Source organism: Bacillus rossius, chromosome 16 (assembly GCF_032445375.1).
Source record: "Bacillus rossius redtenbacheri isolate Brsri chromosome 16, Brsri_v3, whole genome shotgun sequence".
NCBI lineage: Eukaryota > Metazoa > Arthropoda > Insecta > Phasmatodea > Bacillidae > Bacillus > Bacillus rossius.
The window spans coordinates 41,016,855-41,029,706 of NC_086343.1; the positions used below are offsets into that span (position 1 = coordinate 41,016,855).

At 39.0% G+C, this 12,852-nt stretch overlaps 1 protein-coding gene across 3 annotated transcripts in view; it reads left to right on the top strand.

Annotated features, from left to right (window-relative positions):
- The window catches only part of LOC134540451 (mucosa-associated lymphoid tissue lymphoma translocation protein 1 homolog), a 64,457-nt gene that overhangs the window by 31,322 nt on the left and 20,283 nt on the right, over nucleotides 1-12,852 (top strand). For all 3 annotated transcript variants that reach the window (XM_063383211.1, XM_063383212.1, XM_063383213.1), the window contains 5 exons: nucleotides 1,198-1,453; nucleotides 7,546-7,638; nucleotides 7,727-7,784; nucleotides 10,968-11,168; nucleotides 11,765-11,936. In XM_063383211.1, coding sequence (XP_063239281.1) covers nucleotides 1,198-1,453; nucleotides 7,546-7,638; nucleotides 7,727-7,784; nucleotides 10,968-11,168; nucleotides 11,765-11,936 — 780 coding nt within the window. The remainder of the gene's footprint in view (nucleotides 1-1,197; nucleotides 1,454-7,545; nucleotides 7,639-7,726; nucleotides 7,785-10,967; nucleotides 11,169-11,764; nucleotides 11,937-12,852) is intronic.

The window sequence follows — 12,852 nt, forward strand, 5'->3', positions numbered from 1 at the left end:
ATGGGGTCAAAACAAAAAGGTTTTACTGTAGTATATGTATTTTGTATTACATTATATTTTGCCAATTTATACACTAACAAACATGTCGAAACTACCAACTGGTTTTTTACCATTTTGTGAAATACAACCCAAAGGGATGTGATATTAGGGTTTGGTTTTAATAGAAATAATGCATATTTCTGAATCCTCTAGAATTAGAGATAAGAAACAAAGAATAAACAACGTGCATATAGTTACGTGTTTTGTTTTGGGTTTTTTCAAATTTTGTCTGTTAAACAAAGGGGTGAAAAGGAAGTAGGCTTGGTTTCATTAAAAAAAAAAAAAAAAAAAAATTGGAAGCAAGTCAAGTGGAAAAAGGAAGGGGGATGTTTTAATAAACTGGCACAAATAATGTATACAATGAATCATTATTCTTGCAATTTGTTTTCTCGAGATTCACCTGCAAAAGGAGTGAAAAGGGATAAGTTTGGTTTTATATAAAAAAAAAATCATATATAAAAGTAAAATTAAGTGATAGGTAGGTAATAAACTGAGCATGAATAACTCTCATAACGTAGTGTAGCATGTTTTACCTTTTTGTTTTGAAATTTGATTCTAAAGGGGGTAAAATATAAAATAGGTTTTGTATTAATAAATCATACCACTCAAGATAATTAAGTGGGAGGTAGGGAACCTAAGACAATTAGTGTACATAATTAGTTAGGATACATTTTTTTAAATTTTTTTATTTACATTTTCTCAATTTTCTCAAAATTTAACCTTAAAGTTAGTGACTTGATGTAAGCTTATGGACATACGCCATTGCTAAGCACATGTATGTCTGTAGAAGAAAACTAAAAAAATACCCAAAAGACAAAAACATACGTAAATCTTAATCTAGTCACTTCAAATTACATGCGGTATTTTGACGATGGTTAACATTGTAAATGTATAATAACTGAGAAATGAATATATAAAATATAACCTAATAAACCTTACATTAGTGATATAAAGATCAAAGTTAAAAAGAGCAATTTATAAAAATTAAATATAATGTATAAACAATACTAACGTATAAATTATAACATTGTTAGATGAATGAATGAAAATATAATTCAATAAAAATGAGTATTTCAAGTAAAGTACAGTTACAAAGTTATAACATTACTGAAGCCATCTCTTGGTGAGGTGTGAGTTGTCGGGTGACCGTGTGCGCAGGCTGGAGCAGGAGGGCACGTACCACTGCGCGGTGAGCCAGCGCGGACGTGTGCCGTGCACTCTGCACAGCCGTGAGGTGGAGGCGACGGTGGCCCCCGTGCCGCCGCGCATCGTGCTGCAGCCGGAGAGGACCGTGTTCAAGCTGTGCTCGACCGAGGCCGCGCTGGAGTGCCGTGCCGAGGGCCACCCCCGGCCCTGCTACCAGTGGTTCCGCGACAACACCGTGCTGGACGGCTGCACCTCCGCCGTGCTCAAGGTGCCACTGATCACTAGAGACCTGCAATTTTCACGCATTCATTCAAACACATATACCTCTTACATAATTTTGCTATTGGCTTACTGTTCATCTGGACGAATCTCAACCAGTTATAAACCCTCAACCAAAGAAGGATCGAATCACAGACAAACCAGCTGAGACGACTTACAAGTCGGCAGCCGATGAACTTGCGTTATTTGCCCGAGTGTACAGGGGTATGTGCAGTCTATCCTGAAGGCCATCGAAACCGCGAATTTTGCAGGTCTCTACTAATTACCAATGAGGTTATGATACTATACTACAGGAGTTTTATGCTTTTGCTGCATAGTATTTGCATGAATTTAAACTCTCAACATGCAGATTGTATTTTTTGAGATATCTTCTTACTTTTGACTACATATTTGAAATAACAATCGATGATACAATCCTTTGTGCCTGTAGTGTTGACAACGTGACAGGCGGTTGTTTTCAGTTTGTATCGATTTATGCTATTGAGTTCAGTTAGCTAAAGTTGGCTAACGTGGCTTCAGCGGTAGAGTCGGCCACTGAGCAGTTACCAGTTTCTACTTGTGTTGGTAATGGAGTTGTTTGTGAATTATTTGTTATGTTATGTGTAAGGTATAAGGAGCGTGTGCTAGCATTGAAATTAAACTCTAAAGTGAAAAACAGTCAGGAATATAGTCGAGAATATTTGCAGTCGTAGGAAAGGATCACAAGTTCGATTTTGTCTAAGCATCAAAGCTATTGTGAATTATTTAAACGTGATTTTAGTATTCAACACTGCAGGAAAGATGACTGCCGGCACCATGTAAAAGGCAGTAAAAATGGCGACAGTTTGCAGAGGAAGTTAACTTACAAAACATTAAATATAATTTTTTAAAACTGAGGTTCTATTTACTTCTTTTCTTCTGTCTGAATTTTATGAGTGTATCTGAAAGTACTTTGATGATCCAGCACAATCTCTAGTTGGCAGGGTCTTTCCAGAGATGTGATAGACTTGGTTGAGTGCCCTGAGATACTCTCAAGGTGTCAATCACGTGGCCGTAATGCTGGGATGGGTCATTGTAGCTCCTCCTCAGACACATCCAAGTCTCGTTGTTTGGCTCGGAACAGTCGCTCGTGCTGCCATCTCCGTCAGCGACCGTGGCACGGTCACAGCTGTTGTGAGCCTCCCTGCCCTCGTGCCGTCTCGCGGCTGGCGCTGGGAGGCTCGCTAATTGTCAGGCCACGGAACACCGCTCGTTACCTCTGTGTGTGTCTGGTGTGTCTGCTCAGTGTGGATGGTAGCGATTGCAGTGAGTGTGTGTGTCACAGCGGCGGTGTGTTAGGTCTAGCGCATTGGCTCTGTGCAGCTCTTGGAGAGCGTCCGTGTCGAGTCTTTTAGGATGTTTGGGAAGGGGAAGGGAGGGTGAAAATCTATTAATGATTTGCCTTGGTTGTGGGTGGGGAGGGGGGGGGGGGGGCTTGGTGGCTTCGTTGTGCTGGGCAGGCCGGGGCTACAGCCTGATTCCCTCTGTGACTCCCCCCCCACCATCCTCCTTTCACCGAACTCAACCAAGAGCTCTGACTGGCCGTGGCCCCGACCGAAGCTACTGCAGATACCAGCTGCTACTGAAACTGATCTGGTTCTCACCCGACTCGCCAGGGACTGACACTCGTCCACATGCTCCACTCAGCAGAGGTGCTCTGCGCACCTCTGGTGGTTGTCTCCAGACCACAGCTAGGGCGCACCACTGGCTGAGTCAATTTACCCCTGAATGTAGGCTAACAATGGGGCAGCCTAAGTTTTTTTTTTTTTTAATTTTTAAGAGTGGCCTCCTGCCCACTTTGCCTAGCCAATCAGGAGGCACCTTCCACTCCCACCACCTTACTGTGCCCCCCGGGCCATCTGATTACACGAGCGACTTGTCTTCACAGAGGGTCGTCCTTGCACCTTCGGCCTGATTGCTTCCCGTGTGTGCTTTCAGCGTGACTTCGAGTGAAGTGCCGACGACTTATGTAGGAAATGTGGTTGAGGTAATCTCTCCCTAAGAGAATCTAAAGCTTCTACTTCTAGTTCTTTGAGTGTTAAAATTAAGTTTGAGCGGAACATGCTTGGTCCGCGGTACTCGCGAGTGCTTCCTCGGTTCGTTATGTGGTGACCTCTGGATTAACCCCACCAAAAGGGTGAGTGAGACTATATCTTCATTTTATTCCCTTTTGCACTTGTTATTGCCAGTTTTTTTTGCCATTATTTCCCTTGCCTTTCTGACCATTGTCGATCATTTGTTAACATTGGGTTGAAGATACCTCTTCTATCACCCCTTCGAGTACTATTTCTAGTTCCTCCTTTAAAATTCTTCTTGTGGTTACTGCCTATAACGAACCATCAGCCCCCTCCCTGAAGGGCGGCGGAAAAACGATCACCTTCGTTTTATTCTGCCATCAGCTTGTGACCAGTAAATAAAGAGAAAATGTACTACAGTATTATACCCCTTCAAACAAGGTTTTTGGAACTTTAACTCCGTAATATCTGAAGTGAAGATTCTGTCAGAACATACCGTGTATCATTTACTAATGTACAACCTTTGTTATTAGTGCTACGTAAAATGATTGTTTAAGCTTTACATAGTGTTATTCTAAACCCCCCTGCCCGGGAAACTGTATTGTAACTGCTGGTTCAGGGTGTTAGTGTTAATTTTAACTGAACAAAATAATTATATCCTTCGGTATATTACCATGTTTGATCGCATAATCGTCGCACATTTTATACTAAAATAAAGTTTGAAAAGTAGGGGTGCGACGCTTATGTGAAAAACAAAATTTTTTGTTAGGTAAAGTTGCAACATAACCAAACATGAATTATGCCAACTAGCGCTGGCTACATTTTTATAAGTGGTGCACCGCGGCAACGCAAATAAACCGATAAAGGTTATAACATTTAAAAATGTCTTTAAAAGAAAATTTACACATCAGACTTCGTATTTCTGTTAATTAAATAAGCGGTAATGTTCGAATAAATATTAGATTTATACTTTAAAATACATTGTTTTATACGGAAAAAATACCCATAAAAGGCGCTCTGAAGCTAATAGCTGGACCAAAAACATCATGTGATGTTTACGGGAGAGGTTTTTTTTATCAAAATGTTGACGCCCAAAAATATAGGTGCGACAATTATGCGAGTGCGACGATTATGTGTTATAATAGGGTAACTCTGATACTAAAGGCAATTTTTATACAAAAGCTGTAACAATAATTAATATTTTTTTCTTTTGTAGTAGTAAATACTCTTTTTAGTAGCCCTAAAACTTGGAGTTGTTTGTGAGGGATGTACTAAATTGTTTGTGCAATGCTCATGCTTGCCTCTGGCAAGATTTACTTAGTGAATTTGGTTTTATACCCAACACGACTTCTAGGCAGTTTTCTAGTCCCCAAAGGAGCAGCAATTATTTCGTAGAGCAAGAACATAGTAACACAACAGCAAAGTTCATCGGGCTGGAGGCATATGCAACTGGTTTTATGAACACAGCCCCACCCTATTACAACTCGATTGGCCTGCAAAATCACCCGACATCAAGCAGACATTAGCACCCTCGCAGTGTGGTGGAATTGCGCTATCAAATCCTCAGCGAGTGGCTTAACGTAGATACAACGTACCTGTGCAACCTTGTGGACTCATTTCCTAACTGAATCCAGGTGGTTATCAAGTCCAGAGCCTAAGTTACACAGTATTAAGGGCTCCGCCTACCCGGGCACACATACGGCTTGCAGAGCTTCAGAAAAGCAACGCAATTTCAAAACTACTCAAGATATCCGAGTGGGGTCTGCTTACGAAAAGCATTTAAGAGTTCGCTGAGGGCTGAAAACTACTTTTGATTTCGGATTAAGTTTTTAAACTGTATTTTTAGAATATTTAAAATGGCTAAATCGCATGTTTTCAGAGTAATTTTTAGGTGTAAAATAACCGGTTCTTAAGGGACATGCATTACACCTTCATCTTCATTTCTCGGCCATATAATGTTACGGTCACCGCTCAAATTTCACAGTTGTCCTGTGACGACGAGAAGACTGCGCGCCAGTCCAGAGGAGACACCGCGCTAGAAGGACCAGCGAGCGTCGCGCTTATCATCCCGCCTCACTGACACACATACACCCCTGGCTAGGCAGGCCCCAAAAATGATGTTTGTAATTATTTCTCCAGAGTGACTAATTTTTTGTCCGGTAAGCTTATGTTTATTTAGGAGGGAAAAACTCTGAAAATAAAAAGTACGCCTTCTTCAAAATAGATACAAGCAGTTGAAGCAACAAACCAAGAATTATTATTCTGTACGAAATAAAAATATTTTTATTGCTATTGTTATGAAATCATCCTGTGGCCTGTTTTCTTTTTCAATGTGCAGATGAATGAGTTCGGGTTTTGGAATTACTTCGTCTTCTCTCATGTATTGCGGCTATGAGCGTTCCACATCTCCCAAGCCGCAAGTGTCTCTTTGTCTCATTCTCACACAGACATGACTGTTCCGAGAGCCCAACAGAATGCTAGAAACGCGTGCAGTGCCTTCATAATCAAGAGATTTCTCAAAATTTGTCATGATGATAATGGGGACAACGAAACAAAAATTTCAGGCGTGAAACTACACTTTGCTGCTATTGAAACAAAATTACGGTTTGTGTACAGCGCTTGTCTACACAAATGTTTGAAAATGGCCAAATATATAATTTTCTCCGCACTTTTAAAGAAACTATTAATTTGTATTTTCCCAGTGTTTTTTGATGAAAACATTCACCACTTTTACTTCTTGAATTTTTAAACAGAAATGCTAAAAGTGCAAAAGCTTTGGCTTAATATTACGAGTCCTGGATGACTGAATCAGAAATTCGAAAACCATGTGATGTACACTCTTAAAGGAAGTTATTTTGTTGTTTAGTATTGTAAGGTATTGAGTGAAAGTTGCAAAGTGAAATTTTTTCTGTATCACTCACTACTGAACGTTTTTGAATTCTAGTGATATTTTTGAAGACCTTCCACTGTTGGCTTAGGTAAATGGTTGGGATCTCTGCACAACACCGTACTGGCCTGGTGTTTCTGCTTTCTTCCATCTATCGTGTTTAGGTGATAGACTGTGAGTCCAGTAACTCTGTTGAGGTTCACTGCTGGGCAGAGATGCTTGAGGCTGCTGTCTGCCCGGGCACACACGCGGTGCGCAGGGCTTCAGGAGAAACAACACAATTTCAAAACACTCAAGATACCTGAGTGGGGCCTGTTCATGAAAAGCATTTAAGAGTTCTCTGAGGGCCGAAAGTACTTTTGATTTCAGATTAAGTTTTTAAACTGTGTTTTTAGAAGAGTTAAAATGGTTCTAAAAGGCATGTTTTCGGAGTAATTTTTAGGTGTAAAACAACCGTTACAGATTCGTGAAAGCACTCAAGGCACATTCATTATACCTTTATCTTCGTTTATCCACCGTATAATGCTCAAATATCACAGTTATCCTGTGACGATGAGAAGACTACGCACACGTTCAGAACCGTGCGTTTAGAGTCTATATGGCGCTCTTATCAACTCGCCTAACTAACACACACACACCTCTGACGAGACGGGCCCCTTATGGCTGCATCTCACGTGCCACGTTATTGTTTCATTTTATTCGTCATTTCTGTTATTCAAGGTTTGTAACTGTTCATCCATCATTATAACTCTTAAGCACTTGTTTTTTGGTAGCAAATTTTGTCGCCAGAAGTTTATGCACCTTTTGTGCTTTTTTTTTTTTTCTGTTTGGTAACATTTAGTTCATGTCTGGTGCACCTGAACGTTTGAAGCATCATTTGCAGGGTTAAATCTTAATACAGTAAAAACCTCTTAAGTAAAATCCCACGTAAGAAAATTTTCTGCATAACAATTTGAAAAAATTTAACACTCAACCTAAAATACATACAATTTTACCTTTTAAATAAGTTTTCCCTCAGAATATGTCTAACCTGAGAAACCTGTGGGTGGTGCTACCTGCAAGTGGTGCCTGCCTGCTGGTAGCGGCTACTTTGTTCTTCTGCACATGTTGTAGCCTGTAACAGTGAAATGCTGGTGTGGTACGGCCGTGCTATTTTTCCAGATCCCGTTTGTGTCTGACAGAGACGAGGGGGAGTACAAGTGTCTCGTGAGGAATGTAGCTGGTGACGTGTATTCTGAAAAGTGCATCCTCAAGGTTGGTGGGATTCTTACTTAAATTAATCAAATATTGTTTTGTTTCTTCCATAACATTTTTGTAACTAAAATTTGATTTTTTTTTTTAGACGTATAAACCATGTCCTCCTATTCCTGGACAAAAGGATCTCCCTGATGTTCCGAAAGGTTAGTGTTTAAACATTCTTAATGGAGGCATAGTAATTCCAAGACCAGTGTTCCTTTTCTCACAGGTATGCTTGAAAAGCATAAATGCTCTGGGGCCAACACGGAATAAAAGTAACTCAGTTGCCATGGGCGTACATTAAAAGGGCGACCAACACTTGCGTGTGGATGTGTGGATGCGTAGCTTGTAGAGTGTTTCTTCTCTCGGGAGTGCTACAAGGGTAGCACGCTAATGTAGCACAGGGTGTGCTCGAACACCAACAGCATGCAGTATTGTAGGGCACAAGCTCATGCACTCGTAGAGATTGAAGAGCCGGAATCACTTTTTGTAGCAGTCGTCTCAAAACATGGTTGCACCGTTCCTTTGGCAGAACCTGCTGAATTGCTATCATATACGTAACATTCACGCCACCCTTGTTTAACACGTATTCGCGGCTCATGGCTAACTGTTTACACCACACCTCTCTTCCACTGCTTACGCGCGGAGCAACACGTGATCATATCGCCATCGGCACACATGCAAAGAAAATAGTTCTTGCACTCTTTTGTTTTTTATAGCGCCTGTCTATAACTAAGTTAGCCAAGTAAAACATTAGTTTATAGAAATCTCTAGCTAAAAATAACATAAAAAATACTCTAAAAATATTTACAGTATACTAAATGCAATATAAATTCTACTAAACCTGAATGTTCTCCTAGCTTTCAGATCATTTGAGGTAATGACAACGTAACATTTACTTCTTTTAGGCCTGTTCCCAAACAAATTGCCAATTAGAAAAAATATATTACAAACTCAACCTAAAAATTAACTAAATTAAACTGTCAAAAAAATAAGAATTACAACACAATTGCTAAAAATACTAACGTAACTAAACAAAATTTTAAAACCAGAACAAAACCAGGTGTTTCAATTTATAGACATTTTTAATGTGAAAATGTGGCTAAAAGGGCTTTTTTAAAAAATGATTTATATGCAAAAACCAACATTCATTAGCTAAGAACCTTGCAATATTAAAGCACTATGTAGTGAAACTTTTGTTAGATTGGTTCAGTAAAATTATAGTGTATTTCATATCAGTACACCACAAGTTTGTGGTCTCTTGCCACATGAGCAGGATGGCTATGCCTGTGTCATCCTTAGCTTGCTCTATGCATTTTAATGTTTATTTGCTCTCTCTCTTTCTAATGCACAATGACTATGTACTATTAGCTCTGGGGATCACAGTAGCTTAAGACACAACTTTGTAATGTAATTAATATTTAAAATGTGTCTGAAACATTGCATTTTGTAAAGTAAAACTTGGAATGAGAATTTTGGAAACACGTTATCCGGTTTTATTTAATCAAAAGCATCATCTGATAATATTAATTTTTTTTTATTTTCTACAATGTAATTGAAAGATACCAACTTGGTTTCAACTTTTTGTCAGCAATTTTTTAAAAATATAATTTAACATTTTAAAAAAATTGGCTTGTTTGAGCATAGCTAATAATTGTATAGAATGCTTATTATTATTAACAGTTACTGTGTGCCACAAATATTTTCAGCTGTAAAAATAATACCAAATTAGTGTTTAGCATAGAATTAAATTTTTTTCCCTGTCAGAATAACTATAAATGTAATAATACTGTTAGTAGACACTGTTTCATGGTCTTTGAAAAATCAAGAACTAGTGAAATTGAAAAATACTATAAATTAACTATGTATAATAATTGCTGGTATGTGAAATAAGACACGTAATGTTAACAAGCCAGGTAGTTGCTGTAGTGAGACAGAACACCTAGTGCCCAGGGAGATTATCATTTTTATTGAATGGTGTAATATACAGGTCCCAAATGTTTTATCACCTTATGTTATCAGTTCAAACATTACAAACGTAAAAATATTTTTTTGACATGATAACGTCTTATAAATCAATGAACGCCGGCACGTTCCGCCTGAGCCGAGCGTGCAAGAACCGGCCAACCACCGTTCGAGAAAATCTTCTATAATATCAAACAGGTTAAGGTGGGCTTTTTAACTGATTGTTTGTGATTATATTTAAACCAATTATTTAAATTAAATTTGCAAAAAACTGCAAATAATGTTTAAAAATTAAAAAGTATGCAATTTTTCATCAATGTTTTCTTATGACATTATCACGTAAAATTATCGTCCGTAAACCGACTTTACAGCCAACCTTTTTTTTTTTCAAGTCAATCCGGTCAGTGTTATACAGCCTTGCTGATAACAATACTTGCAATTTTGATTTGACTTTGCGAATATTTTAAACAATCAATTTTATATTCGCTTCACATAAAAAAAACTAGTATTCGTACAGGTCTAACATTTTGAGATGCTTCAATATGCACATCTCTTACTCAGGAACCAAAAATTTCATGCAAGACTGGATTGATTTATTGTTTTCACCAATTGAGATAATGAATTTATAGTTAACTAGCGACCGCACGGGTGCAATGCTGATACTGAATATACTACAGAATGTCTTTATATACAATGTTCACAGTTTTTTTGTCATTAGACAATACAAACATGTTTTTTTAGAGGTTACTCTTGAAAGAGCGACATAAAATTGGCCATGTGAAAAACACTCAACGCTCAAATCTAAGCCTGCAACGTTGAAAGTTTGACCCTGCGATTTATTCATTTTAATCTATATTAAATGCACAATGTATTGAAGGTACTTAATTGGATAAGGATTAATGCTGTATTGCTTAAAATCACTTCGTAAATAAGCCATTATTTCTCATAAAAAGTAAAGGATAAAAAATGGTTATTGTGGGTTATCCCTAAGAGATAGACATATACCATCGTGAACTTTTTTGTAGACCTTTTTAAGGTGTACAATACTGTAGTACATTATTTTGATCTATCTCGTATGGTTCAGCCAGCGTTTACAATGTAAGCGCAAAAAAAAAAGTGTTTATTTACGACATCACATTAGAAACCTCTAAAATTATCAGTGTTTCTCTACTATATTACTATATAAACCTTCCTCTTTAATCACTCTATCTATTAAAAAAAACCGCGTCAAAATCCGTTGCGTGGTTTTAAAGATCTAAGCATGCATAGGGACAGACAGCGGGAAGCGACTTTGTTCTATACTATGTAGTGATGTATAAGAACTTTGTAGATGAGGTCGAGATGATGGTGCAGTAATGCGTGCGTGCGTGGTGGTCTCGCAGTGAGCGTCAAGGTGGCCCTGCTGATCGGCAACAGGAGCTACGCCCACCAGCCGCTGAGGACCCCGTGGCAGGACGTGAAGACGCTGGCCCAGATCCTCAGGACCAAGGGCTTCATGGTGATCGCCCTGAAGGACCTCACCCTGGTGGAGATGCGGGGGGCCCTCCGCCTGTTCTGCAGCCTGCTCCGCAAGGCGGCGTACGGTGAGCCAGGGGTCTGAAGCATCATCTAATTACGAGTTCAAAAATAGAATAATTGGACATTCTATTCAACATTTCAAATGGAATAGTATTTTTAAATATTTGTTACCAATAGGTGCAGACAGTGGGCAGGAGCATACACATAATTTTTATTTGGGGGTTGGGAGAGGGGATTTGAGTAGAACCACTTTGCTCGTTATTGGCTTCGAATTCTTTCCATTTCTTGGAGGAATGATAGATTTTTTTTTATAATTTCAGGAGGGGGGGGGGGGGGGTTATATTCCCCATCACCCTGCTCCCTTGCATGTGCCCCTGCAAGTAGGACTCACTCACAAAATAATTTGAATGATAGTGTAACCGTGTTTGATGCAAAGACGAATTATTCAGAAATTTGTATTTGTTGTCTACAACATAATATGTTACAAATAATCAGTATGTTTTTCATTTTACTGTTTTTGTTAAAGGTGAAAAAACATATTTTCAGTACATATTTTAATTTGATTTAAAAATATTTGATATCCAATTTGAAATTGTGGAAAGCAGGATTGGCCGTGGGGATTGAGGGGGACGGGAGCGGGCCGTGTGCTGTGTGCGAGCAGGGGTGTTCTACTTCGCGGGCCACGGCTTCGAGCGCAGCCACAAGTACATGATGCCGGTGGACGCGACGGAGCACCGCTGCGGGAGCTGCCTCTCGGAGAAGGAGGTGGCCCACTGCGCCCAGCAGCGCCAGCCGCACCTCGTCATGCTGGTGCCCGACATGTGCCTCAGCAGGTCCGTGCATCAGAGCCGGCGTGCACGCTTCCTTCCGCTTCCAACAGATCCACAGGTCCTCGGTTACATGCAGTTTCAATATGTTACTGCACCGTGATCCCTAACCCATTTACAATAAATTCATATCTCACTCGGTGAAAAAAAGTAAATCCATCCAGTCTTGCAGTTCTTCTTGATCGTTCAAAAAGTTGAACGTGAAATTTATTTGGTTCTTGAGTAAGAGACGTGCATGTAAAAAGCATCTTGAAATGTTGGACCTGTATGAATACTAGTTTTTTTTTTATGTGGAGCGAATGTAAGATTGATTGTTTAAAATATTCGCAAGGTCAAATCAAATTGCAAATATTTTTATCGGCTAGGCTGTATAACTCTTACTGGAATGGCGTCAAAAAATATATATTTTTATGTTTGTAATGTTTAAACTGATTAGGTGATAAAACATTCAGGACCTATATATAACATAGCACCATTCAATAAAAATTTTTAATCTAACAATGCCTAATATTTAGCATTCAAAAAAAAAAACTAAGTACCACATTTGATTTTTCTAAGTAACCAAACTGTAACGCCCCTCGTGCCTCAAAATAAAATTATTTTATTTTGATAAAAAGTCCTTGGAAACTGCTGGGCAAAATACAAAGAAAAATAAAGTTATTGACCAGAGGTGGCACGAGGTGGAGAACAAGACAATTTGGAACTCCCTGACACAAGCAACTAGGGAGCTGGTGGATCGTTTAAGGGAAGAAGGTATATCATCAATAAATTAACACTACACAAGTAGCTTGGTCTATAGGTTCCCTGTTTTATTTAAAAATGTAAATAATGAATTCTGTTTTCCATTTGATTTGGCATTTGTAAGTTTCCCATTTAATGATACTAACAATATATGTAAGTTTTTCGAGAATGGGCCGGCCCG